The following is a 27,732-nucleotide window of genomic DNA, read 5'->3' as shown; positions in this document are numbered from 1 at the left end:
TTTGTGACGAATGGATTCTATGGGAGCATTGCGGGCGTGGACTTCTTTTACCTCATCATACCCAAAGATTTCTTGAATGAGATGCTCCCTGAAAGCCAGCTGATCAAATCTGGCATTTTAGGCAAGCTAAGGATGAAGTTTTATTGATGTGATTCAAAAGCAAGGACACTTTTTAAGTCTTGCCAATAGATGTTGCCGCCACTGAATCCCCCGGGTCTGCTACGGGCAGAAAACAAACAATCAAAAACAAAAAAAGGGCGAAAACCCAATTTTGGGAAATGATCTTTAATGGCAGAATGTCAGAATGGTGATTCCTGTATTCCAATAGAGATACTGTCATGACCGCCCTGAGTAGAATAGACCTCGCCATTTGACCCAGCCCCGTCCCCCACCCCGACCACAAGACACGACGACTGACCTTAGTGCCCAGACCCTACAACCTGACCGATCAGAGACACGTGAGCACACAGCCCCCTGCCATGCTGTTTGGAGCGCCCATGGACCTCGGCCGTCGGCTCATGGTGACCTGTGGCCCAGCAGCTTCCAGGACCAGCACTCATCTGATCATCTCTTTCATCGTGACGGCAAGCCCTGCATCTTCTTCTGTGTGTTCATCCCTCCTGTCATGCCCATCGTCACATCCTGCGTTTCATAGTCACTACTGTTCTTGTAGTTCGCGCAATCGGGCCGATCGCTAGGTGGCCCCGGGTAGTGTCACGGACTACAAGACGACAAAGTGGGCAGTGGCGAGGCACGGAGGACTCGCTCTAGGCCCGCCGCCATTAAGTTATTCCATCGCCATCCATCATGTAGTCTGTCTTCATCACCTTGCCATCACTTGACAACACAGTCGTGGCAGGTCAACAATTCTCATGTATATGATGATTCCAATGAACTTCAGCATCTCCAACGGATTCACGTGACTCTTCCCATGAGCAGTCACAGTGAACATATGTTCGCCTGTCCAGAATCTTCATCCATGCATACTTATTAGTGTTTTCGCACAGGGTCTTCATCACCTCTGCTGTGAAGAACATTAAGTCAAGAGGTCAAGTGAATCTCCGAGTGCAGAGCCGATATGGCTGTCTTGGATGAAAAACGTGATGCGACCTTGAGCATTTGGCAAACTGTCCTGGCCATAGGCCATATGTTGTGAAGACCCTTAAGCACAAAAATAAACCACTGTCATCAATTACAAACAGCATGCACCGCAAAAAGCACAAATTACGTGCGAGCACACGCTGACGTTCCAGGTCCCCCCGAGACGAAGTCGCTTTGTCGGAACTGAAATCCGATGTTTGTACATTGTCGTCTGACTCATCACTGCTGCTTTCTTTGCAAAAAAAACGGAACCGAAACCGGCCAGTGCTTGGTGCTGGCTTTCACTTTTGAGGAGTGCACGGCGATGCAGATGCCATGTTTGCCAGCTGATGCTGCTGCAGCCATTCAAAGTTTCATTTTTAAGGCGCCCCCCATGTCGAAACATTGAAATCTGCTATCAAAATAATTGTTCAGCGCACAGACTAGATGGTCCAGCACATTCACAAAGCTGTGAACTGAGTTTCTCATGCAGGAGATTTGATCGGACGGATACGTCCGATGGCCTATGGTGCGGTAGTGAAAGAGTTAACCCCCCCACACATCAGGGATGCTACGTTCATGCTTCCGTGATGCAGTGCTTGAAGACAAGCCACCCGAGCATGTCATCAAACACTGCATCGTTGTAGGCTCAATTAATATAATACCAACAGATACTAACACTGCAATCCAATTCAATCACTCCACGCTTACAGTGAAACTAGCACTGTGCCACATGTTCCATCATCTTGCAGTGTATTAAAAGTCCATGCCATCAGGCACATGACATGATGCGTTACTGGTGATGCTTTAGTGGCACTTATCATCGTGACAGTCCACTTCAATGCCTCCTCAACACCGCCAGAAATCACCACCACTGACTGACTACCGCAGCAACTGACAGGATGTGGCACATATATCGGTTCAAGCTTTTCTCCCTACCTCAGAAGGTCAGTGAACTTGGGCACCTGTGTTTTGTTACATCAGACGCTGAACAATGGAGAAAAAAAAAATGCAAAGAGTGAGATCAGTTCTTGGCATACTCTGGGAACATGCCGTACTCGTCCCAAGTAGAGCATGCCTCGTGCTGAGACGCACGGCTGCGCACGTTAGCACTGATGTAGTTAACGAACGGACTCTCCTTGAGGGGCTGTGAACCGAGCAATGGTGCACCCGTGTGCAAAAAGCTGTGGAAGAGCTTCTGCAGGTTCAGCTCAAACTGCAGGTCGTCGCGGGTCATCTGCGACTGTTCCGCGGCAGCGTACTCCAACTTGTCAAAGATGGCCGCCACATCCAGCCCATGCTGTGCCAGCCGCGTTGGTTCGGCATTGGTGGAGAATGTGAGTGATGCATTTGGTGAGTAGTCGACGATGTAGAAGTGTGCGGAGCTTGCACCTTCGCTGGCATTCACAAAGTCGCCCGTCAGAAGCTGCAGTGGGCAGGTGACACGGACGTCCGAGATCTGCACGATAAACACGTGGGAAGGTTGATGAGAGACAGAAAGAATGCAACTTTTTTACATAAGTGTCACAACTCTCCAATTCTTTAGTGACATCACCACAACATCAACCAGACGGTCAATCAACATCCCATGAAGGTCCGTGGCGGCAAATGTACAAGATTACAAGCATGCGCACGGCACGCTTGCCATTTGCAACGTTGACTGCTTGTCCGTCGACACCTGAATTTGCTGTCAACAAGTTCCTTGCATGCAGTGCACAAATGAGAAAAAGGCGAGCCATTATGGCAGTACATTATGTACAGCCACGAGCAACACGAGAAGGAACAAGCTTTTTGATATTTCAGATATTTCCCTAATATTTCGAATCAGTCAGATGCTTAGATTTAAAACCATGGGGTTTGCTGGGAGCCTGGCAGGTGGCATGACTCAAAGGCTTAACAGCTGTGGCCACATGTTAATACCACTTCCACTCTCACATGAACCAGCTTGGTTCCATGGCAAAAGTGCACCATCACAGCCACTTCCAGTCTTCAACAAAGCCACAAGACTAAATAAGGAAAATGGAAAAAAAAAGAAAACAAAACAACCACAGATCAACCGGCTGTAGCTGTGGTACAAGACACTAGGAAGGGATATACGGAAAGGAACATTCAGCTATTGCACCAAACTGTCAATTCTAACATGCAGCACGAGTTTGATATGGAGGATACCTGTTGGTTTTCCTTCCTCCAAGCTTCACACACTGTGGGTGCATCACAACAATAAAAGGCTACCAAAGTGGACTCTTTGTGGGGAAGTTTTTGTTTGTGCCTTTCTTCATGAAGATCGGTTTCGGTCTGTGCTAAAACTCGGCACTGCTACTGCTGCCCTTGGGTTGGTTCAGATTGGTTCTGTTCAATTGGAAGAAAACAGCTGATTGGGATCCATTGGCATTCGATGAAAACGAGCACCTGGCATGTTTCTTCTCAATTCCTGATCAGCTTTCCGAGTACTCGACCAGTAGCCAATCGCTGGTGGGAGTTTGGCAGGTCCCATCAGTGAGCAGATAAGAGCCACACGCCAGTCGGAATGCTAGCCTTCTAAGTAACAATCTGAGCAAAATAATGGCTGCCAGTAGTAGTCACCCAGATATTCCACACCTCCTTCTTTTGACAGATTGCTTGGCTTGCCCAGTAGCTTAGCAAGGTAAGAGCAGAATGTGAGGCAACCAATTTATGCTACTCCTTACGAACTGCATTATGGCTGAACAGCCATCAGCATTCTCATCCACCTGCCAGCATTCGTAAGGAGGAAAAATGACAAACCATAAGCATTATGTTTAGGTTTGACATCAGATGCCACCATCCTACAGAAGGCAAGGAAGAAACTGAGCTCAGAAGTCTGGGACACACAGTGGAGGGTCACCTGGGAGAAAGGAACTGATCAGCCTGCCTTCGGTTGCTTCAACTTGAAGCATATTTACAGACCCTTAGAAACAGCTTGACATCTCTGTAGTCATTACGTGCATGCGCCATCAGCACCTTAATATAGCAACAGCCACAATTATTTGTCTCCCGCATCAAACCTCGGGACCAGGGGCAACTCCTCAAGAAAGAGCACGGGCAGCAGCAACAGCCAATGTGAGTCCCAGACTAAGGACCCTAAACATTTTCAATAAACATGCACGGGAACAAAATGACACAGCAGTGGATAGGACAGTGCGTGTCACTGGTTCTGTACTTTTCTCGCAACCTCGGCACAGTTGTCAAGACGCACTGACCCAGGGCTGGAACTGCTCCAGTTCCGGGGAGGGGGGAGTGCAAGGCATCACTCACCATGGTGTGCAGCTGCTCTGCGGGCATTGTGTCCTCGTGCGCGTACGTCTGGAGCACCTTGTCGGCCAGCTTGGGGTCAATGGTGCCCAGCCTGTCCCTGACGTGCGCGCTCAGCTCCGAGCTGTCCACTTTGTCGGCCTCGGGGAGGACACGCCGCGAGGAGAACTCCTGCAGGTTGGAACCTGCACCACCGCAAACAGTGAAATCGGTGCCGTGCCGTCTCCACACCCCCTCGACCGCTTGCGTGCGGCAAGCACTCTGCCAATCACTGCTTCGACTGTAATCACTGGCCACACACAGAGGAAGCATACTGCAGTTGACTCACACTTGACCAAACTCTATGCAGCCACGACATATGAAGAACGGAGGACTGGGCGAGTTGGTGATGATCTGACATCTGATCTGAATTAACAGAAGTTTTAACCTTCCGAAAGTGCAATGCAAGTGAAACAGCAGACTCCCATTAAGGTGAATTCTCGAACATGGCATTTCGGATGGCTTCCCATCAACTAAATGTGCAAAAAATGAATACACAAAAAAAAGCTTAGACAGTTAAGATAGAAGCCAAGCTTTCAACAGACAGCCTGCAGTGGTGGCTTAGTGGCTTTGGCATTCGACTGCTGATTCAAAGGTATTACCGAGGTGGCCGCATTTTGATGGGGGCAAAGTACAAAAATGTCCATGCGCTGCGAGAAGTCGGCACACATTAAAAAGCCTCAGGTGGTCTAAATTAATCCTGAGCCCTCCACCACAGCATCCCTCATAGCTCATTATTTATTTTCAACTTATGTGGCCTTTCAGCGGCGATTTTTTGCGACGCAGAGATCTCACATGGCCATATATCAGTGCCGAATGCATGTCGCCTGGGGCACACAGTCAGATGCGTGGTACACCTGATCATGAAATTAATAAAAGGGGGTGAGACAAGAAAAAACAAAAGACCACGTCACTTCAAAGCCTGAACTGCACACCTAGCCAGGTGGACACTTTCAAAGTGCTTGAACCAGAGGGAAAGCAAAGAATGAAAGATATCACAAATAGAGGCCACTAAAAAAGAGGAAGAAAGGGAACAGATGCTGAAAAAACAAAAAAAAACTAAAGGCATTCTTAACTGGGTTGACGCAAGCCTGCTTCATGACTTTAATCTTCAGCTCACTTTGTGCATAGTGCAATAAATATTCACTTTACAATTATGTTTTCACTGTACAGCCATTTTATTCCCTGTTCTTGTGTAAGATATTCTTAATAGCATGCTCACATATCCTCACTAGGGCACTTCTCTTAAGACAGCCAAATTTCCACGGTCCCTTCAAGTTCCCATTAAAAGGTGTTCACTGGCTGGCGAGAGGGGTCAAGCAACAGTTTAGACGCTCTTCTATTTTTTCTCACTGTGCTGCAAGCCCAGCTCAGGTTTTGTACAATGCGTCCACCATTTCAAAAATGAAAACGCAAACATGGAAGCTGCAGTGGAAGGCTCCAGATTGATTTCAACCACATGGGGATCATTAATGTGCACTTAATCTAGAGCACTCCACTACCGCACCTCTTTCTCCTTTCACTCCCACCTTCAATCCTTCTCTAAGAGCATGGTTCAGGTGTCCACCAAGATGTGAGACAGATACAGCGCCATTTCTTTTCCTCAAAAACCAAAGTTTTTTTTTTTTTTAACGTGGAAACAACTGACACTGCCTGCAGACTCACCTATTACTACAGGGACCCGTGTGAAGTTCTCAGCTGCCCACAGGTTGTAGACGAAATCCTTGATGAAGACCCCTGCAACAGTGCACCGGAATTATTTTTTATGCTTTAAGTGCAGGTATCTCACACTACATCAAGCTAATCCGTCAAGCACTAGACGACACAAACCCGGTAATAAAGGGGACACTTAAGCTGCGCCTTAAGGGTATGACGCGATAGCGTAAGGGGTTAATACCCGTATATACAAAAGGTGATTCTCTACTTAACATCTACAGGTTCCTTGGAGTACTCCTCATACCCCTCCTGGCACAGTGGTGCAGCGGTTAACCCTTTCACTGTCACGGACGTACCGGTACGTTTTCGCGCTTCCCCCCCACAGTGTCACTGACGTACCGGTACGTTCTCTATCGTGCGTTCAAAATTTCCCGCTTGAGCGCAAAGCTGACGCTCTTGGACTGGCTGCGCCATCTGTTGAATCTTTCTACAAGTTCGTATTTTCGCCCCTTACTGTTTTGGTACGTGTATTGAAGAGTACGGAGCAACTGCCATCCCACCCCTCCCTCTTTGCTGAGTGGCGCAGTCGCTCCGCGTTCGCCGGATCATGACGCGCGCGTGTGGTTATGGGTCCAAGAGTTGTTCTGCCATCTGCCGCTGTTTTGCAGGTTTTTATTTTTCTTCTGTCGGCGTGTGAGCTACGGCGCTTCAAGTTCAAGGGCGCGCTCTGTTGTCACTCCGAGAGTCACATGACTCGATCGCTGCTTTCGCTCTCTCGTCGCACCCTCGTTTGCGGCTGGCAGCAGCAAAAGCAAAGCTCCTCTAACTTTGTTTTAGCCTTTTTCCATCTCCCTCTCTCATCTTTATTACACAGCGTCCCATCTCTCTCCGTTTTGCGGGCCACTGAAAGCACACCCCCGCTGCGCGCGGTTACTTTCGGATATGCTGACTGCGCGGGACCTTCCTCTGCGCATTGGAGCGGTGGCTCTTCAGATTCTAAATACGAGCCGAGCTCGGATTAGGACTCTGACAGCGTCTCATCCGAGGAAGAGGCAAGTTCTGCATCGTCAGATTCTGACGTTGAAACGGCGGGACCATCATCCCGGAAGTGTGCGACACTGGGGGTGCGTCACGGGCAGAAACACCCGACAGCGAAAGGGTTAAGCGATGCACCACTGCCCTGCGATGGCAGGTGTGGCCACCGGTGGGCTACCACCAGTATGGCTACCACCAGTGGGGCTACCACAGGTGGAGCCTATGAGACTGGCAAAGCTCTTCCCGAACCATTAACTGAACTGCCACATGTGTTTGTGTACTTCGGACAAACAAAAAAAAGCCTAAATGTGGGAAATGGCCACTAACAGTGCTAGCACACTAAAAAACACTGTGCTGGACACAAAACAGTGCAGCATTGTGTGCTGCAGTTAAAGGATACGTACACACCACAGAATTCTTATGAAAGCAGTTCACAGACAAGCATGATGCCACAGACCTAACTTAACGAGCACCGACTTTCTTACCGTCAACGACAACCAGGCTGGGCGCAGTCATTTCATTCCTGCGTGGCAGCTGGGCAGATGCATCATCAAACCATGACACCGGCATGGCAGCCACCACCTCATCGGCCGTCTTCTGCTCGAGGCAAGCGAGGCTGCTGCAGTTCACCTTGCTGCACCACCAAAGTAAAAAAGAAAGGCCACACTGAAGCACTCCAACTGCCTCCCAAAAGAGCGGGATACCACAGCTATCAACTGAGGATACCTTCCGTTTCATATTTCATGTACTTTTCGAATTTGTAAGCGTGGCTCAAGTTGTTATTGTAATCTGTAGCTAGTTGTTAGCCAGTTATATACCTCTCTGGTCAAAATTAGCAGCATTTTCTCAGCGACTGCTAGCTCCACTTTGCCTTTCTAGCTCCTTCCTCTGACACTGATGCAGCAGGGGCCCTTAGGGCACAACACAGAACGATAACATGTCGCTGGCCAAGAAAGCACCAGCTTACCAGCCTTCCTTAGAGGTTATCAGCCTTTCAGGTTCCGGATATCACAACATTATTATTTGAACCCACCAAACAAAGCCTTTAATGAAATGTGGTGTGCAACTTGGCAATCTTGCAGTAATTACTATTTATATGAGTGCAAAAAAAATATAATGACAATGATTCCGACAATGACAATAAGTGGTACTGCCTTAAAGGTGCACTGAAGAGAAATCTGAACTCGTCTTTTTGCCGCGGGAACTCAATCTACACGTTCCGAGCATTCTTAGAAACCTCGACTTATTGTCCTGTGTGGCTGATTTTCCTAATTAAATCGAATTAACGTCCGGCTCCCGCCTTTTTTTTTTAAATTCTCCCTCGTACGGTGGGTGGAGTCGACCAACGCGTGGATGCCTTTCAGCCAGTCCCACGGCGGCTTGCCGCTCTGCCATCGGCGGAGTAATACGTAGTAGTCCGTAGAAGCAAATAGTCTGCGCGTATTTTTATTTCTGCGGGCTTATTTTGTGGCTATATTATCTGTGAATGAAACTATTTATTCACGGAGACCTAAAAAACAAAATAAAGCGAAAGCAAAGCCTCCACGGAGCTGGCTGCAAGGCACTCCACGCGTTGGTCGACTCCGCCCACCGTACGAGGGAGAATTTTAAAAAAAATGGCGGGAGCCGGACGTTAATTCAATTTAATTAGGAAAATCAGCCACACAGGGCAATAAATCAAAGTTTCTAAGAATGCTCAGAACGTGTAGATCGAGTTCCCGCGGCAAAAAGCCGAGTTCAGATTCCTCTTCAGTGCACCTTTAAGGACAGCTTCACTGTCGCGGCCCACGAGAAAATGCAGTGCCGTGCCTTCCTGATAGTAAGCACTCTCTTTGATCGCCATGGATGCGAAATGATAGCAAATAAGCCCGCAACAATGAAGAAAAATAGGCCACGGGAGGTGCACGCGCAAGGCTGTCGCATGCTCGCACTCACGCTAGGAACTCGAGGTTGTTGCGTGAAGCCTCCTCGACCGTCTGGTTGGGGAAGTTGACAGACGCGCCTGTGGCCCAGACCCTGCTCAGGAGTCCCTTGGTTGCAGCCGACGTTGCCAGGAGCAGTGCGGATGTCGCTCCAGCTCCGTGACCGAACACAGTCACCTGCCCAGAGGGAAGTCTCCTTTCAGCGATAACTTTCAACACGTTGCCCGTGGTATTTGGAACGAATGTGCGCGTTTTTCTAAGCACAATTATTATGATGCAGCAAAGTTTGGCTAATGTCCCAGAGGGCGAAAAGTGAAAGACCGAAGTTTTTTTTTTCGATGAAACGGTTTATATTTAGGCACTGGACCCTGATTTTCCCGTCTACAGTCAGCCCAACTAGATGCCAAGTACTGTCGTCGTGGGAATGCTAGGTCCAAAGCACGATGTTGACATGTACGCCCTCTCCAAATCATCGTCCTTCACTTTCCAGACCTGCCTGTCAATACTGTCTTACGTTCATTTGCCACAATAGCTTTTCAAACCAGCCTGAATGCCCCAAAAAAGTATTATCTTGACCACCACCTAGTTCTTGGGTGTCAAGATTCACAGGACTGCCTGAAAGATGACGAGACTCACAGAATTAATGCAACTTTCCGCAACATTTTTCCCCGAAAAAATTCGACATTAATATTGACCGGATAAAGAAACTTTTACATTGATGAATGACCTTTTTATGCAACGGCAGTGTGGCAGATGCACCAGCTTCAGGCCCAATTCCTTTCCACTTGTCGTCTGCTTCGATGCTATGGCAAGCTAAAAGCGCTCTAAAGCGAGCACTGATGCAGCAATAAGAGTTCTCCTGAGCACTGATGATCGGAGGGCACAAAGGGGAATGGCCGGTATGTGAAGGAAGGTACACACGCATCACAAATGGTCTGCATGTAGCAACCAAGCGAGTGAAAATGTTCACAGTGACTGTTTTTACTGCGCAAGGCACGCTAATGGCTTCTCAAGCAAACAACAGCAAAGGGTGCATTCTCAATTTGCAAAGCATGGAGCCGCCTGTATACAACACTCGTGATTCTGCTTAAAGCTTCAAGAGTGGTTCTGGGCTGCCCAAGGATAGTTCGTAGCACTGAAAATCGAAGAGACCTTAAATGAACCGGTCAGGAGGGCACAAAACATAAGAGGTCCTGAAGCACCAATTTAGCTTATCCAGAAGAGGCTATTTCAATTTAGCTTGCTACCTGAACCAAAACAAAACAAAAAATCACCTCTCAACCAGTCCATGCACGCTTCGAAAGCCAGTTTCTTTTGAAACATGAAATAACCACTCTTAGTTTTCTACAGGTAAGTGTACCATTGCGAAAAATTGGCGTGATGATTGTGAAGCTGTAACACGTGAAGAGGGGAGAGGCAACAGATACATGCAGTAATAAGGGCAGAGCAAAAAGGAACAGTAAATCAATGCCAACAACTAAAGCTCAAGTTCCAAGTGCGGGCGACTAGCGATGGCTGGAGCATGGCATTGTCATTTGGCCTTCATCATCTTTCTTACATAGGCCCCGGTAGAAAACAGTAGCTATACTGGTGATCCATGGCAAAGACACGAACAGAGAGGATTATAGAAACATTTCAGACGAATGATGTAGACAACCTCGCAACCACAGCGGCGGTGGTCCGAGGAAGATGCAACTGGCATGATGATGCAGTTGACAGGTGAAGTATGCCACTGCTTCACGCCCGCTATGCCTTGAGCACAAAGCTCAAAGATTTCATGCTAAACTAGGAAGGTGCATTTATCTGCCATGCATTAACAGTTGTTTTATCAGTTGCTACTAATGAAAAAAATGGATGCTACTAACACAAGTGCAAGCAACCAAAGAAGAAGAAAATCCAATTTTAGCGTATGTCCACAAAGTGGTAGGGTTTAGGTATGCAGCATATAAGTATTGAAATAAAATATAAACAACTGATGACACTCCTCTAGTGAAGCCTGAATTGAGTAGCAGGATATCTCGTCACCTTGTTGGGATCCCCGTTGAATTGGCGTATGTTGCGCTGCACCCACTGGAGCACGGCCACTTGGTCCAGGAAGCCATAGTTGCCAGACGTGGGTGGCCTTACACCTTTGGAAAGCAGCTCCAGAGCCAAGAAGCCCAACACATTGCGACGGTACTCAAACGTAACCACCACTGCATCGTGTGTGCGCGCAAGTCCGGGACTCGGCTCCAGGAAGACGTCCTCCTCTGCCAGGCTCATGAACGACCCTCCAGGTACCACCACCAGAACTGGCCGCAGACCCCTCTTGGACATGGAAGGCGTGTAAACGTTCAGGTACAGGCAGTCCTCGCTAGTGTTGAAATGCACGCCCGGCATCTTCTTCTGGGGGCATCGGGGCGCAAACTTGTGCACCTGTTTCGTCCCAGACCAGCACTCGCTGATGCTCTGGAAGGCTTTTGGGGGCTTCCAGCGGCGCTCACCAACGGGTGGAAGGGCGTATGGAATGCCGCGGAAGACGAATGCACCCTCTTCTATGTGGCCCTCTACTAGACCGCAGTCGGTGGCAGCCACAGGGATGTTCCAGTCGTCATCGTCATAGCCAAAGCCCCCACCGGAGAGTGCTGTTCCCACCAGGATTATGGTGATCAAGACCAGGATACCTACAGCCGCCCCAACGAAGATGTAGCGTTTACGCCGGTACAAGGCAAGGCGCTCGCGCAGGGGCAGCTTCTCAGGCACACTCTCATCAGCCTGCTTCTCATCTGGCTTGGCAGCGGCATCTGAATCCCCAATGGGGATGGTGACGTCGGTGGAACTGGAGGAAGACTTGACGTTCTGGCCATCCCCGTCATTCTTGCCCTGTTCCACAGTGCCGTCGCCATTTGCGGAGGGGTCCTTGCCGTCCTTGCCCTTGTGGTTTTCATCACCAGTGTGGTTTTCATCCTTCTTGCCCTGGTTGTCATCGTGTGTCTCTTTATCACTCATCTCTGTCTCATCAGAGCGATGCTTGCCAAAGTTAGGAGTGAAGCTACCCTTCTTGAACCACCTGAAAGAAGCAGCACGATAGCTGTGAGTGTCCTAAATTTTCAGCATGTTATATACTTCTAGTGTGCAGATCAGAAGCCAGAACTAGCCTACAACTAACAGCCACAACTAACCCAGGTCAGGCATAATGGACCATGAACAGACTCAAAGCTTCAATGCAACTTGGTAGACACCTTGATAAATGTGTAACAAATGCAAATCAAAATACTTCTTGCAAATTAGTGGCACTCTGGCTTTTCACACTCACTCACTTCTTTGGCTGGTCATAAGGAATGACACGGCTGTGTACTACACTAAACTGTAGTCTGATGCATCAAAAGATAGCTTTGCACATCGTAGAACCACTGCACCTTTCATAAAAAAAAAAGCGACTTTGCTCGAATGCTCTCAGCGGGCATTCAAACAAATCAATAAAACAATGTCAAAGTGCCCTATGCAAATTACCTTTACAGTTCTATAACAATAAAATGTGCTACGGCATTTTTCCATTTTTTTTTGTGTACTCTCAGTGCACTGGTAACACCTATTGACATTATGGCATGTTCTGTTTTAATAAAGGAAGTCATCAAAATTTTGCCAGCATCACCACCCGACTCAATTACTTCGATCGATGCACTGTGGAATTCACACTGCCATCACAGTTTGGGATGACCTGCACCGAGGTAGCAGGTCATTCATGGGAAATTATTTGGCACAATATTATTAATTTTTGCATGGATAGCTAAATCCTCTGAATGAAAGCGTTCTAACCACTGCTGGCAGGCAGCCAATGCCTTGATGTGCACTGTCAGACTGCTTGGCTGCACAATCACAAATATGGCGGAAAACAACAACAACCACAAAACAAATTTAAGTGAGTGGAAGGTGAACTGGCAAAGGAAGCTATGCGGTGCCAACAGTGAAAAAAGGCACGACTGCCTTTAAGATCCTGTTGCACAATACAAAGGAAGTGCACGCTTCTCGTGCATCCTGCTGTTCCAGTATGGAGGTTGGTGTATGTTCCTATGCCTTGGCACAACATCAGACATGTAGTCATAAGTCTATGGAATGCAACTACAGCAGAAATGGCTCATTTCTTTGCATCCAGGGCACACAGCAAGAGATTCAAAAGCGCACTGTGTAATCTGAATAGTCGCAATTAGGCTGGATGTATTTATTCCAGCCTGGATGCAAAGACGGCGCTGAAGCTGTTTTTCGCCATTACTGTGTTCCCCGAATTTTGACCGTGGGCGTACAGTCTCACGCCCCGTACAAAGTCACGCTGCTGACTAGCACTTCCAGGCCCTTTACACTCACCTGGCCCAGAAGCGGGTCGTAGGTGTCTCCGGCAGATCCGGCAAAGGTTCCACCTTCACAACGTCCTCCTCTACCGTTTCAAGCTCTTCCTGTTCCTGCTGCTTCCGTGGGGCAGAGTCGGCACCCGCTGCCTTTGCCTCGCTGCTAATGGGCACGCCATCGATGGGCTTCAGCTCATCGGTTGAGCCAAGTCCAGCGACCAGCTCGTCGAGGCTTCTGCCTTTCTGGGCTGTGACAGCTGCCTCTGCTGGGGATGCAGCAGCCGTCTCCGGGTGCTCTGTTCCTTCCACTTCGATGGTCATCCTGCAGGCGTGACCCCCGCATGTTTATGCCACGCCGACAACTTCTGCATGTCATGGTTTGCAATTGCATAAGATGTACACATGCACATGTACTGCACTCCATGAGCTCCATGGACTGCATGCAGTCTCTTGTTCTGCTCACTGCATGCAGTCTCTTGTTCTGCTCAAGAGCCTCATGTTTTAAGACACTATGCTAAGATGAGTTCACAAGATGTCAGGCAGTGGTCCCACCTATTCCTCGGCCAACATTCTGGTGCGTGCTCCAGTGAGCAGGGAAGAAACGCCTCTGCTCCAGCCACGACATGGTAAGGGTGCAGTCATCTCAGATTTCATGTGGGCGCTCATTCATGCCACGAATGAAAGGTTTTATGACAAATCTACTATCACAACTGCAACATGAGTAACCTTGACTAATTAAGCCACATTTTAGCTTATTTGTAGCCCAAACTATACAAGCACTCACAAGCATTTTTTTTTTTTACAGTACTACATAAAAGTGTTGTGGATGTTTTAAATAGTTATTCAAACCTCCACCGAAAAGCATGAAATGCCCAGCAGGAGTAGCAGTAGATTATTTTGGCGAGTATTTTGCAGTGCATGGTGCATTCAACATTTGATGCGGAATTGGGGATATCCCATGAATGCACCGAATGTCCAAAAAGTATGCATTTTAATGAGGTACAGGCACCAAATTGTGGTTTTCGCATTCTAACATCATAATGATGTACAGGGTAGGCCACTCTTATACCCCTGTCACACGGGCACTTTCGATCCTCATTGAGTCAATGCTCATCGAACTCAATGCAGATCGACGGTTGTCACACGGCCACTTTCAAGCGCAATCGAGCTCGATCCTGCTTGACTCGATGCCGGCCCCTCAAGAGTGCTTGAGGTTCAAGCACAATCGAAAGCACTCTCGCTCTCACGAAGCTATAAAAATAAACACTAGTTAACAAAACAAAACTACAACTGTTGCTGTTATAATTGATTAAAATGCAAGACAGAACATTTTCAGGCACTATGCCTGCTTATGTGCAAACATATTTATAAATAATCTCTACACCACGCTCCAAGCTTCGCCGTCAGTGTAAACAACAAAGATGCCGTTCTCCTGCTCGTCGACGCGCAACTGATGGAGCGAGCGCAAGACAGCCGCTCTCATCGACTGCTGGCTAGACCACCTAGATAATTTGCGGCGCCAGAAGAGAAACGCCGTAGTCTATGCAGAAATCGCGGAGGCGTTACAGACCCTCGGGTTCCATCACACTACAACAGAGGTACATAGGTGCGTCGCACGTCTGGCTACGGATTTGGCTGCTGCTGCCCCCGACTGCACAGTGTTGCCGGACATCACCTTGTTATGGCTGTTGGAGGAACAATTGGCGCCACCTAACACACATGAGGGAAACTTCTCAAGGAGCATTGAAAATGCCCGTGTAGCACCGGATGTTTCAAGCGTGCTGGAAAATCTCAATGCAGATCGAGTTCAATGAGCATCGAAAGTGCCCGTGTTACAGGGGTATTAGAGCGAACACGTGAGCACAACCACTGCGGCAGACATGGCCATGCGTAGAAGCAAAGTGTCAGGTGACACGAAGCACCACACCTTGGTCCATTTTCTCCTGCACCATTTTGGTTAAGCAGCTGCATCACACAGAGTGGCCCTCTAAAGAGTGCTGCCATGCGCTTGCGTGTTCGCACTAAGAATGGACAGCCCTGTACAAAACACAAACATAAAGCACCATGTGGGATTCCTCCCCTGCCAATTAGGTAATGTAAACTGAATTTCTTTTTTCATGCTGCTCCAGTTTCAACAGCCAAACAGTGGCTATGACAACATGGTGGACTTCAGGTCACATGAGGCATTTGACGGTACAAGATGACACTATAGCAGCTTCTCCATTTCAGCTCTTGGGGCATGCTGTAATATGAGTTGTAGTGAATTAAAACAAAGAAGCAATTTTAGTGCAGTTTTTTGATGCATTCATGTGGCCTGAAGTCGACTTTGACATCATAGCCACATTCAGGCATTCAAACCAAAACAACATGAGGGAAGATATTCAAATTAATTATTTACTGTGGGCAAGTGAAATTCCGTCAAAAAAAAAAAAAGGGTCCAATTAGGCATACCGTTTGGTTCCAATTGGTCAGATAGTCGGGCTCATGAATCCAACTGGGTAGTCTATTTGGTTCTCTAGTTCCAGCTGGGCATCCCAATTGGTTCTGGATTTCCAATTGGATTACTGAACTGTTAATAAGGCTCCAGTTGGTATCAGCACTCCCAGTTGGGTAACCCAACTGGTATCATTTGAATCCAATTGGGGCTCCCAGCTGGAAAATCCTGGTGGTTCCAATTTGGCGACCAATTGGAAAATCCAAGTTGAAGTCAATGATGTCATTCACTGAGATCTGTATATATATTCAGCTGGCTATAAAACAGAACACTAGACTAACTAGGTTCTTGCAAAAGAGATATTAGTAGCTTGATCTCTGGAATTGTTTTCATCATCTCCACCATCACAGTGGGCATTCTTACACTAGATAACTTCGTTTAATGGTCGACCGCCACTGGCTTCAGCTGGAGGGTCTCATGAATGGAGTATATATAAGTGACTGCAAAAGTGTGCTCTGTGGAGACTATAGTGTTTAATGTATGCTTGTTGTTCTCACTTGATTTTTATAAGAGTGTGTAATTATAATTTTACTAATTCCCTTGTAAAAATGGCAGAAGTCTCACAGCAGTCACAGAAGAAAAGCCAATTGGTTCCAAATGAAATTCTACTTTTTTTTTGTTGGCCAGTTCAAACCATGTGAGTCTAATAGGTGTGCCATTTGGTCTGCTTGGGTGAGCAATTATTTCTAATTGGAAGCACCAGTTGGGCTCAATCGGTCGAGCCCAGTGGGTGGCAAAAACAGAATTGGTTTTCGACCAATTGGTTTCAACTGGAAATTTTCCAACTGGACCCATTGTTTCTTTTTTTTATTGGGAATCTTATTACGTGGTGATCCATGCATAACAATATGCCGCGCATCATTCAGAAGAAGCCATGAAACAAAACATTTGATATCTTTGCTCCTTTAAACTTGCGGCAGAATATGTTGAGGTGTGATGTCAGAGAAACGTTTAGGCTCAGTTTCAGTTCATGTTCGCATCGCCCATCTAGCAATTAAGACGTCGCGGTCACTTTTTCGCGACGTAAACCAGTGCACGGTTATTGCTCCATTTGCGATTGCGCGCCATTGCAAGGGTCGCCGCCATCTCCGGCACGAGCGCCGCGAATCGCCAAACCGTCGCTTTCGCCTCCCGAACCATCCCGCGCTGCGCATGACCGCGCAGCGGCGAATTTCGTGCGCGCGCTGGGGGCTAGGTTCGCGCGGGTGAAAAAGCAGTAGGAAGAAAATGAAGAACAGGCGAAAGAAAACGCATAAAGAGAAAAAAAAATCTGAAAGAAACGAGCGCGAGGAAGCTGCGACGCAACGCAACGCAACGCCCGTTCCCGGCACGACCGCGCGCGCGCGAGTTCACGCGCCAGCAACTACTCGGGTGGCGCGAATGACTACGGCGTCGAGTCGACCGTTGCACGCGCGTCGCATTTCGTGACCACCGCTGCCACTGCAGCGCGGCCGCGTCTTGCGTACGCTAGCGTACGCGCCGTGGCCCGCCGCAGCAGTGCTGCCACCACGTTTCCGGATAGCCCGCGCCGCACGAGCTGTGCCCGTTTCCGATAGCACTCGGCTCGTTTGCGCTCCCCGTACGCGAGCGTACAGCACCTGGAACTGATCAGCTTAATGAAACTGATGGCCAGAATGATTTCGCTGTGCGCGCTGCCGGGCGGTTCGCGTCAACTTTTGTCGGCGCACACATCTAGCAGATCCTCTGCCGGAATGTCCGCGGTTCCCGGCTTTCGAACCAGTCAGCGGCGGAAGCGTTTCCACGGAGGCGAAACGCAAAAGACGCCCGTGTCCTGTGCAATGTCAAGCCAAGTGTGCAAGACGATGGTTTCCAGAATTTACTTCGTTGCTACCCACCCTAGAAACCACACAACAGGTCTCCAAGCCGCCGCTCAGTGACCAGAAAACGCGAAGTGCTAGCTCGCGTGACCATTCCCGCGAATGCCCGCGCTATGCGGAATCCTTGCCTTCGAGCGCATTGTTCTGGCCCTTTCGGCACAATGTCTGATCGAATACGAAGGGAAAAAAAGAAAAAAAAATGGGGGTGAGCTGGGGGAGGGGGGGGGGGGGGGGCGGGGAGGAACATATAAAGGGGACGTGCAGCAAGCGCGATCGGAATTCGGGGCGTCCTTGCGTCGGGAGCGTGAGAAACAACCGCTCCACAAAAGGGATGAAAGCGGCCGCGCACACGGCGGCCGACTCCCGCCGAACAACAACAAAGCTCGACTCCCTTTTTCCCTTCTTCGATCGCTTTGCCCCCCCCTCGCCTTTTTTTTTTTTTTTTCGAGCGAGACATTGGCCGACCCACCGCCAACGACGCACGACCGCTCGTACCCTCGCCAAGTGGGAGGGGGGGGGGGGGGGGGTCTGTTTTCGGCACTGACATATATGGCAGGCGGGTCCACGCTCGTAAACTAAACGAAGTTACCGCACCCACCGTGGCACACATGCGCTCTCTGCTGTGGATGGGCCTCGCGACCGCTGTTCTGTTCGAAGGATGAGACGAACGATTCCCGTGCCCCAACATGGGAACGACAGCAAGAAGCTGTGTTGCCCGCACCATCTCTTGAATGCGAGCCTAAACACAATGCGCCGACCACTGCATCTTTGCTCCAGAGATGGCTACAAATTTAACCAGCGCGGCGGTCTCGCTGCACGAACACATCGCGTTCGCAGCAGTTCTTGAGGCGAACTAGCTTCCACAGGCGGCCCTTTGATTTCACAAGGAGGTGCGGGCAAAGGTCGCACAGGCGACCTGCAGGAGGAACTCTGCAGAGATGTTTCAGGCTTTGAGGACGAAGGTAGTACCTGTTCTGGCACGTTCAGAACAGCTATAGATGGCGACGATTCCTTTGGAGAGTACTGCTAGGAATCTCAACCACGTACGACCGAGGTCGCTGGGCAGGGCCGAGGCCCCGACCATTGCAACCAATGTCCTAAACGTACTCGTCCCCCAGTTTCAGAGGACTCAGACGGCTTGTGCTGTGACGGCGATTGCAGTTCTTCGCTAGTTGCACACTGCTTGCAGTATCCTGTGCCTTGACCTCCCCGTGACTTGGAAATGCCGGCAGAAGTCATGGAAGGAGAGCTTGCAGCTTTCGTGCAATCAGTAATTGTGCTGGAGAGACGCCCGAAGCACCGGGTGTGTCTCGGTAAGCGAGAAGGGCCATGGTAGGGATCGGAGCTCTTCTCAAGCAGGTCCTTCACGGTCCGCACCATGCGCTCAGCCTCTCCGTTACCCTGGGCGTATAGACGACTGCTTGTCTTATGGCGGAATCCATAAAAGATCGAGCGAACTTCTAGCAGCCTTGACATGAAAGCTTTGGAAGAACTCGGGCACTATCGCGTTGCCGAAGGGAAGATGCCTGTAACAGTAGCGGCCAAAGGGAGCGATAAAGTGTGCCAGTTCGTCACTCTCATGACTCAGTTCGATTTGGTGGAAGCTTAATCTTGCTTCGAGCTTAAAAAAAGAGTCCTGCCCCACCAAGCTGGCCTAAGATGTCTTCAGCTGTTGCCAAGACATTGCACGCCCGCTGAATGACCTTGCTAAGCTTCAAGTCGACACAGAGACTATACCCTTCTGATGGCTTAGGCACAACGACAAGACCTGAACACCATGCGGTTGGTGCGTAATTTTTCGGATGACCCCTCGGGATTCCATGTCGTCCACTGCCTCCTACACGTGCTCGAGCAGAGGGAAAGGTATTCGCCTAGAAACGCTCAGTGAAAAGGGACGAGCACCAGGGTAGAGGCGAATGTAGTATTCCCCCTGCACCTCCCGCAGTCCACAAAGGCGTGCGTTGACGGAACGCTCTCGACCGAGTCCAAGAACTCCATGACGCAAGTCTTCGATGGCCGGTAATCTAAGAAGGTGGGTGGTCTGACTCTTGACGACATACAAGATCTGGACAGTCATCCTGCTGTGCCGCTCTAAGGTAGCAGTGAAAATTCCCAGCACGTGTAACCGAAGATTTCAAGGAGCGGGTACCTCGAATTCTGCTTCATCCTACACGCGAGGCAATCCTGGGAAAGAAGGAGAAAGAACCGTTACTTCTTCTCCCGAGTATATTTTGAACTTTGCAGGGTGGCCATTCACGAGTACGTCGGTGTACCTTGCCCGACGTGTACTGAGCGCGTGAAGTTCGATAGAACCCAATAGCTCTTTTCCTGCTTGGCCTTGCAAACTTTGGCGAAGTGACCTTGCTTTTTTGCAAAAAAAAAATGGCGGGGCATTCGTTCCGTGGGTGGAGACAGTGGCCACAGTAACCGCAAGTTGACCCAGTAGGCTATGTCGATTCTTACCGCGTGACGATGCTCTTGCCGCTGTCCTTGCATCGCACAGTGTCAACGTCGCGTCAAACGCCGTGTTGTCGCGGAAGGTTGCTCGGAATAGACGATATTTTTGTAGCGAAAGCTACATTGGCCGCGGACTTGTGATTTCGCTGTGGCGGTGCTCCGAGGAGGCACAGAGACAGACCTTGAGCCGTTGCATAGCTGGCGGACGCCGCGCGCTCCGACGTCCCACTGCTTGCCTCGTCGTTGCACTCGCCTCCGCTTTCGCTACGCATATCCGAGCATAGTCGAGCTAAGCCACTGCCATTTTTTTTTCGGAATCTTCATATAGACAAAGTGCCTCTTCCACCGAGTTTCGTGCAGCGACACAACTGGTCAGATTGCTTTTCGTTCCGCAATCCCACGACGAACTTGTCACGAACAAGTCAGCCTTTCACTTCGGGGTTTTTGTACCTGCATCGTTTGACAAATTACGAGGTCTGTAGCAAAGTGCACATACAGACTCGCCCTGCTGCTGTATCCGGCGGCTTTCGTAAATTTCATAGACAGGGTACGGTGGACAAGATGCGTAGCTTGCTTAAAACCTTGACGACTGAAAACGCGAGTATTTCCGGGGTCGACTCTCCAGTGACAACATGACTAACAAGACGCTGCGTGCTTGAGGCCCCATGCAATACAAAACCCTGCGCACCTGCACCTTCTCAGGGGCGGTGTTGAGATTGCCAGCAAAGGCGTAGTCTTTGTACGTCGCTACCCATGCCGGTCACTCCCGTGGGCTTGCGAAAGTGAACGGTGGAGGAGGTTGAAGACCAGGCATATCCCGGCGCGCACAACGTTGACCTTGGAGAGTTCGGCGTCCGTGCCGACCACCGCATCTGTAACCTTAGGCGGGCTGCACTTCTGGCACCATGTTGTGTTCAAGTGACGAGGTGACAGACTTTATTACTAAATTCTCGTGCCCCCAACATGGGAACGACAACAAAAAGCCTTCTTGCCACCAGCAGGCAGATCTCTTATATAGATGGGCAGAGGTGCCGCCCTCTACCACCCCCTTGCCATCTCCTGACTGCGAAACTATAAGCGCAAGTCGGCGACCACTACAACCGCCTTCATTCGTTCATATATCTTTACTGCGCATGTGGTGTCCCCTCTCTTGTTGTGTTCTTCTTGTTGCGCCGCCGTTCATTTCATCATGCACCAACTCGCCCCTCAGGCCATTCTTCTTTACTGACAAGGATGGCCTTAGTCCTAAGGGGGGAGTGGGAGGTTTACGTGGGGTTTAAAACGAAGTCCAGCAGCTGGGCATTGCTCTTACGCTTGGCGTCGCCTCTGGGAGCCTTCTTATGTGGCGGGCAGGGGCGTAGCGGGCGCGGAGGCAAGCCGTGTCGGGGCTAGGTCCAAACGAGGTGCCACAATTAAGTCGATGTTAGTCAGCAGGGCAATTGTGGCAGCCGATCCTGGTTCAGGTTCTCTCTCACAAGGCGTGAGCGGGTGCGGCGTGCACTCCCGACTGAACCTCGTGCCCGCTACAACCGCCAGTTATGGCAACTACTGAATGTTTCGCATACAGTACACCAGGCGGCGCCTTCCCTTTAGTACTTGTGGGCTTCGAGTGGCTCTTCTCTAGACAGCGAACTGAACATGTATGCTTAGGGGCAGCACAGCCTTATAAGCCTAGGGTCAGCCTCGACACTGGCGAAAGAGGGTCCGAAGCTGTTGCCCTCTCGTCGAAGGTTCCATTCTCCATAGAACACGCACCATTTGGTACGCGTGGCGGCCACGTAGGGCGGGATGCATGTCGAAGTGCGCAACAAATGCTGAACGCTTCTGAACAGTGCATTCAATAGCAACATTGGTATCGACGTTTTTTTTTACAGCGATAGCTGTTCGTGGGTCATCAGGCGGTGCAACCCTCGAAAGCGCAGTCTCCCGCCATCGGCCATAGCATGCTGAATACGCCGGTTCTCGTCCGATCACCGAAGCTAAGCAGCATTGGGCTCGGTCAGTACTTGGGTGGGAAACCACCTGGGAACACCGAGTGCTGATGGCACTTCTTTTCGCATTTTTTTTTCTCTGCGGATGCACTTTCATTTTTTCACTGGCCTCAGGGTTGCCTGGGGCCAATAAATCCATCCGCAGCGACGTCATTTTCTTGGGCATTAAATTCTCAAGTGGGACAGAAAATAAGCTCAAACTATGCAATGGGAGCCTTTTCGTACACTTCACGACGATAGGACCCCAGGAAAAGTTCGAATAAACCAGAGGTTCGAAATATGTGAGCTTGAATTAACAGTGCATGTAGCAATTAAAATTATTTTCGTTATTTATGCATGAAATGAAACCAAATTTGGTACAGACATGGAACATTTTATGCAGATTTCAGAAAAGCATATACTTTTTAGCTAGTTGTCATAGTTACTGAGTGACGAAAATTAACACCCCCATTCAATCATCTCCAGGTTACATAATTAAAAAGAAAGTGATCAAGTTTTCGATCTCAGCATGTTTACAAGTAAATGTATTGTGCAGAAAAGCTGCCATTTAGTTTTTTTTAGATGCCTAGTAATCAGAAACGAAAAGTTCAATTTTACCATGCATATCTGCATGAAAATATATGTCTTGCAGAAACTTTCAAAAGCTATTATTCGTACATACACGAAAATTGGGAGCTTTGTTGCACTCTTCAGTGTATCAGGACTCATGTGCAAGAAGCAGAATCATATCCCACTGCCATTCATTACGAAATGCTAAACGCATTAATGACTGATGAGCGAATGTTGTGAAAATGAATGCGTGAAAGCTGAGGAAATGAACACTAAAGTTTATTTTGCCACATTTTGTGACAGAAGCAGTCTCAAATGCTCAACACCCTCCTGGGCAGCGTGCCTCACTGAAGATGTCTGCCAGCATGGTGGCAACTGCAGCCTCAGTTACTATTTTGCTAGAAGAACCTATAAGCATCACAGAAGCAATAAAACAAAATGATGCCGTTTGAAATGCAATCTACCTTGCCATTTCTTCCAGTTACAAACAGAAGATGCCAAACACAGCACCAAAGCAGACGACGTAAGCAGCTCAGCGAATGAAGCTGCTCGCTGTCTACCACGTGACTCAAGCAGCTGATCACAGCAGTGGTTGCAGCTTTTGATCGCCTCGTTTGCTGTAGCTTTTGCTCACAGAAATGCGGTACTGCATTCAGAGAAGCTCTCACCTTCACAGCGATACTTAGGTATCTGCCTTAGGAAATCCATGATGCACTAGGGCCATCAGAAGCGCAATTCGCGCAAATTTTCAACGGCCATACACAAAAAAGTGTTTTTTTTTTTAATTTCTATTGCATATTTCTTTATAATTCTTCGTCTATGGAAAGATGACTCGAAAAGCATGAGAACAAAAATGTGAAAGCCTGGAAATTTTGACCAGCAGAGGGGTGTCGAAAGCGGTTACGATTTTATGGTAGGCCTGCTAACTTTCGATACTACAGCGTCGTTAATTCCTTTCTGTAGCATTGCCGAAGCTGGGGTAGCACACCTTTGCACATTGAAGCACTGTGGAAGCATGGGGAGGAGGACGGCGATTAAGGAAGTGGTGAAAGGAGCAGAGATTTAAAATACTGACAAAAGCAGTAGCTACCGCTGACTTTGACAATTTATGCAATCAGAGTAAATGTTAATTTTTAAATCCCATTTACTAGTGAGCTTTCGTCTACCACCACACCAAAACAGTCAGCCATGACTCGTTATTTATTTGTCCCTGTCAAAAAAGAGTAGACATACAGGACCAGGCAGGGTATTTTCCTCCATGTTCACCATGTAAAACTATGGGCTCCAGCTACTAATAAGTTTGCACTCAAGCACAAGCTTGTGGGCTTAGCTAATATAACCCCACTTGCCTTCATCTCCACACCCTTTTTTTTAAATGTCCCCAATGATTGCAACATTCATAACAGTTTATATTGGTACTTTTTATTCCCTGCCAGTGAACTGGTCGAGCTAACCGAACCATATACACTTCATGAGAAACGTACATAAATGATGCCTAGTAGCATGAGCAATAGCCTGTAAAAGGTAGCAGATTAAAACAAGTGACTTTTCTTTCATGCAGGTTTCAAATTCTGCATTTTGTCTATAGCCCATAACAAGCTGAAAACGTTTAATAAGGAGTATGGTGGTGCTGTTTTTGCAGAACCGTTTTTCCTCTTTTTTTTTGGAACATAGCTGTCACAAAAAATTCAAACTCACCCAGAGGAAAAGTGGAATAAAAGAAGTTAACCATGAGGTACTGAAGATCCAAGACATAGCACTTGATTAGCACATAATGGCAACATGCCACAAGAATGGCTTAGCGGAGTACTTGCGTGATGACATATTTTGACACAGTGCAAAAAAAAAGGTACTCAGTTAAGTACCAAAATACACCTCAAACTGCTCTCCCAGAAGCAGAGCAGCTGTGGAGTGGTAAGTTTTTGTCCAGAATACAGATCAAAATGAATACAGTCACGAGTGCCAAAATGAGAAGAGCGCTACACCTTGAGTGTTCCTATGTTTCAGAAACTCCCTGGAATTCTAGTGCACTTATCCTGACCGATTCTTCGCTCACTCCAACAGAAATTTGCCAAAATGAAAACAACTTGACAAGAGTTAAAAGATGGCTAATTTGTGAAAGATCACGCCAAGAAAATGTCGTGGAAACAGGATGCTGGAAGAGGACATTCATAGTTGACATTCGTTCTCCTTTCTAGGAGATGATTTTATTTTATTGACGCAACATGGGTACCCACAAGGTCAGGTCAAAGACCCATTTTCTCATGCATTTAAACCCACAGAATCTGAACATCAGGCCAAGGGAAAGCTTGCACCCCACAGGCAAGCGTGAAGAGTGCTCACTATGGAGCAGCATCCACACAGGCAACAAGAAAACAAAGTTACAAGGCTTACTGACCAAATTCGGACGAGACTGGATTGAAAGACTGAAACTGCCACTAACAAAATATGGCTAACATGCTTGCCATTAAGACTCCCTGCACACACATACGCACCACAAACACACACACACACGAAAAAAAAAAAACCTTTGAACACAATGTTTCCTTTACAGAACAGGCTTTACTACCCTACCGTTACTTCACTGTTTGCTCCAGTATTTTTGCCTCAAACCCGGGTGAAAATGGCACAACACCAGCTCCAACGGGAGCGGCACAGTTTCAGCCAGTAGGCACTTCTCCCTCACGCCGCCGTCTTTCTCTTTTTGTGCGCGCTCCCATCTTTCTAGCCGCCGCCATCCTCGCCCTCACTTTCCTTTTATCGGCCACCCTCCCACCCCAAGCGGCCGCCCCCACCAAAACAAGCGCGCCTCCGCCGGGGATGGGGAGATGAGGGGACAAATAACAAAAGTCGGGGTCCGACCGCGGGCACCGTTTTGGGGCCAAGAATTCCCTCGCCGTCGCCTGTACAGCGCTCCCGAACGCTTTACCGACATTCGGTGTGCACCGGCACGGTCATGAACCGCGCGCAGTGCCTCTCAGGTGTTACGTGAACACTGCGACGGCCGTATAACGACAGAGCCGCATCATTTCCTGCACTTTCCTCCTTTCTTTGGCGGGCTTTGAAAATATATGCAGGTGCTTCTTGCAAGTGTCGACGGGACGAATCTGTTCGCACTTAAAACAACAGCCGACTTGCATATACACGCGAAAACGGCAATGATATGAACGCGTACACAAGAATAATATATAACGAATAACGCTTCATGCTGGAAATTCAGGAGGACACAAAAAGCGCGCTGCTTACACTACATCGCGCACTTCGTTCTTTTCTCAGCAGTTCTTTCAAGAATTAAGCTCACAGACTATACGCTTCGAAAAACCAGTTCCCCACGATGCGCAGTTCACTGACACGCCAGTAACGGTTCTTTCCCCCAACGACCCGTTATGTGAGCCGTCTTGGCGAGAAAGGCGCGGCACGCCTCTAGCTCGCACTTCGCTCCCCCCCGCACTATGAAAAAGAAATAAAAACCGACAACAAACTAAATTCTAACATACACGCTTTAGGAGCACGGGCGACCAAAGTAGGCAAACGGAATTGCACTGAAACGCACATGGCAAAATTTATACTGAGTTCTTTGTCAGCGCATAGACTTTTACAATCATGTTTTAAGGCACGGAGTGAGAAGAACCACTGGCGATGGACTGCACTTAGGCGAAGCCAGAACCGCCTTCCAGTGGCAATGACAAATGACAAAGAACGTGACCGAAAGGACCAATGGCTGTAGAAACGGGGGAGCGCTGCCTTCGTAATACAAGGAGGCCTAAACAACACCCGAACAAAAGGTCGCATGCCGCTATACGAAGACAACATTGTTTCCCGAAACCGGTGGCGAATCACATATACAAACAGTTCCACCATCAGTGTAGCGAAGAGCTCAGACATGTGCCTACACTGACAGCGGTGTGCGGCGCAGCGCTCGGTACCATGGCGATTTCTGCCGAGCGAACCCTCCTCGCATCTTGCACTGCGGAGAAAGTGGCGCCGCACTGCAAGACGCGGCGGTCGTAACGATCCCCTTTGTCAACCGCTGCTCTGGATCACCTCAGTTCACGTGGGGCACAACGTTCGAGAAACAAATGAGAAGAAACCGGGGCATCTTACTTGTCCGGAGGATAGGATGAAGATCCAAGTTTCTCGGCGAGGGAACCGGGTGGCGAAGACACTCGCAGGGGAAAATGAAAGCCAGAGATACAGTAATGCAGCGCGCACCGTCGTGATCACCTCAACGAAGAAACGAACGTCAGTTTCGCGTCGCTGCGTCTCTTCTGTGCTAGTGGCCCCCCACGCGCGTACCAACACGGCCCGAATACTCGGCGTTGCTCGGACGGGCGTCTGGATTTTCAAACGGAGTCCGGCCTACCGGGTTTCGGTAACGTCATTTTTGCGTCGGGGGGTCATCTCCCAAATATCCGAAACGTCGCGCATCCTGCGGCAACCGTCCTCCTCTCCACTGCTTTCTTTTTCTCTCTCTCTTTTCTTTCTCGCGCACTTTTTCTTCATGGCTTCTCTTGTGGAAGAAGGAAAGCATGAAGGAAAGGAAAGTCAGGGATTCCTCTCCTCCAATTCTTCTTTCCTCCATGCCATGCTACACACCCTTTCTTCTTTCTTTCGCCTTCTCCTCCCTGCTTCCACCGGGCATCACTTGATTTGTGGTTTATATTGGTTAGAGGACGCCACCAAAGGCATAATAATATTATGGCGCAATAAGTAACGTTGAAGCGTAGCCAACAAAGTAAACGTCTTTATAAATAAGCTTAACTTACTTTGCTATATATTACCTTAAAAAATAGTTTACTATAAGTAAGATACAACTTAAAAAAACAGCAGTTGCTAACACTGGGCCACGGTCTGCTGCGTTTTGTATTACTACTCTGGCCAATCGCAACAGTAAGCGAAATGAGCTTTTTAATGCATGACTGTATCAAACAATCCAAGTATCAAAATTCGAGAGCTCATAATCTTTTTCTTGTGATAAGTTTTTTTTATTTATGTAACAAAAACGATTAACCAGCGGACTACTTTTTTCTCGTGGAGCAATTTTGTGCGCGGAGGTTGAATGTGGGCGGAGCTTCA

At 48.6% G+C, this 27,732-nt stretch overlaps 1 protein-coding gene and 1 non-coding gene across 2 annotated transcripts; one reads left to right on the top strand and one right to left on the bottom strand.

The window, feature by feature from the left end:
- Positions 1-1,816: 1,816 nt before the first annotated feature.
- Nrt (Neurotactin) lies at positions 1,817-27,087 on the bottom strand. Its single transcript, XM_089562520.1, has 8 exons — positions 26,761-27,087; positions 13,347-13,649; positions 11,028-12,051; positions 9,016-9,179; positions 7,566-7,714; positions 6,055-6,126; positions 4,354-4,535; positions 1,817-2,539 (listed from the first exon to the last, which is right to left on the bottom strand). Exons 2-8 carry the CDS (start codon positions 13,646-13,648, stop codon positions 2,105-2,107), a joined length of 2,328 nt encoding a protein of 775 aa, XP_089418646.1. The 5' UTR covers position 13,649; positions 26,761-27,087; the 3' UTR covers positions 1,817-2,104.
- LOC149370647 (5S ribosomal RNA) lies at positions 22,045-22,163 on the top strand. The gene has a single exon (XR_016287650.1). It is a non-coding gene; the product is annotated as a 5S ribosomal RNA (ribosomal RNA).
- Positions 27,088-27,732: the final 645 nt, after the last annotated feature.

This window comes from Amblyomma mixtum, chromosome 1 (assembly GCF_055824585.1).
Source record: "Amblyomma mixtum isolate Tamu chromosome 1, ASM5582458v1, whole genome shotgun sequence".
Lineage (NCBI taxonomy): Eukaryota > Metazoa > Arthropoda > Arachnida > Ixodida > Ixodidae > Amblyomma > Amblyomma mixtum.
This window is presented reverse-complemented; position numbering and strand designations above follow the sequence as displayed.

Excerpts from the sequence above, each read along its gene's own strand:
- Nrt (XM_089562520.1), bottom strand. The coding sequence starts at position 13,648 with ATGACCATCGAAGTGGAAGGAACAGAGCACCCGGAGACGGCTGCTGCA. Across the intron at positions 9,180-11,027 it reads TCAACGGGGATCCCAACAAG|GTGACTGTGTTCGGTCACGG; the intron begins GTGACGAGATAT and ends CCCTCTGGGCAG. Across the intron at positions 4,536-6,054 it reads ACGGGTCCCTGTAGTAATAG|GTTCCAACCTGCAGGAGTTC; the intron begins GTGAGTCTGCAG and ends GCGGTGGTGCAG.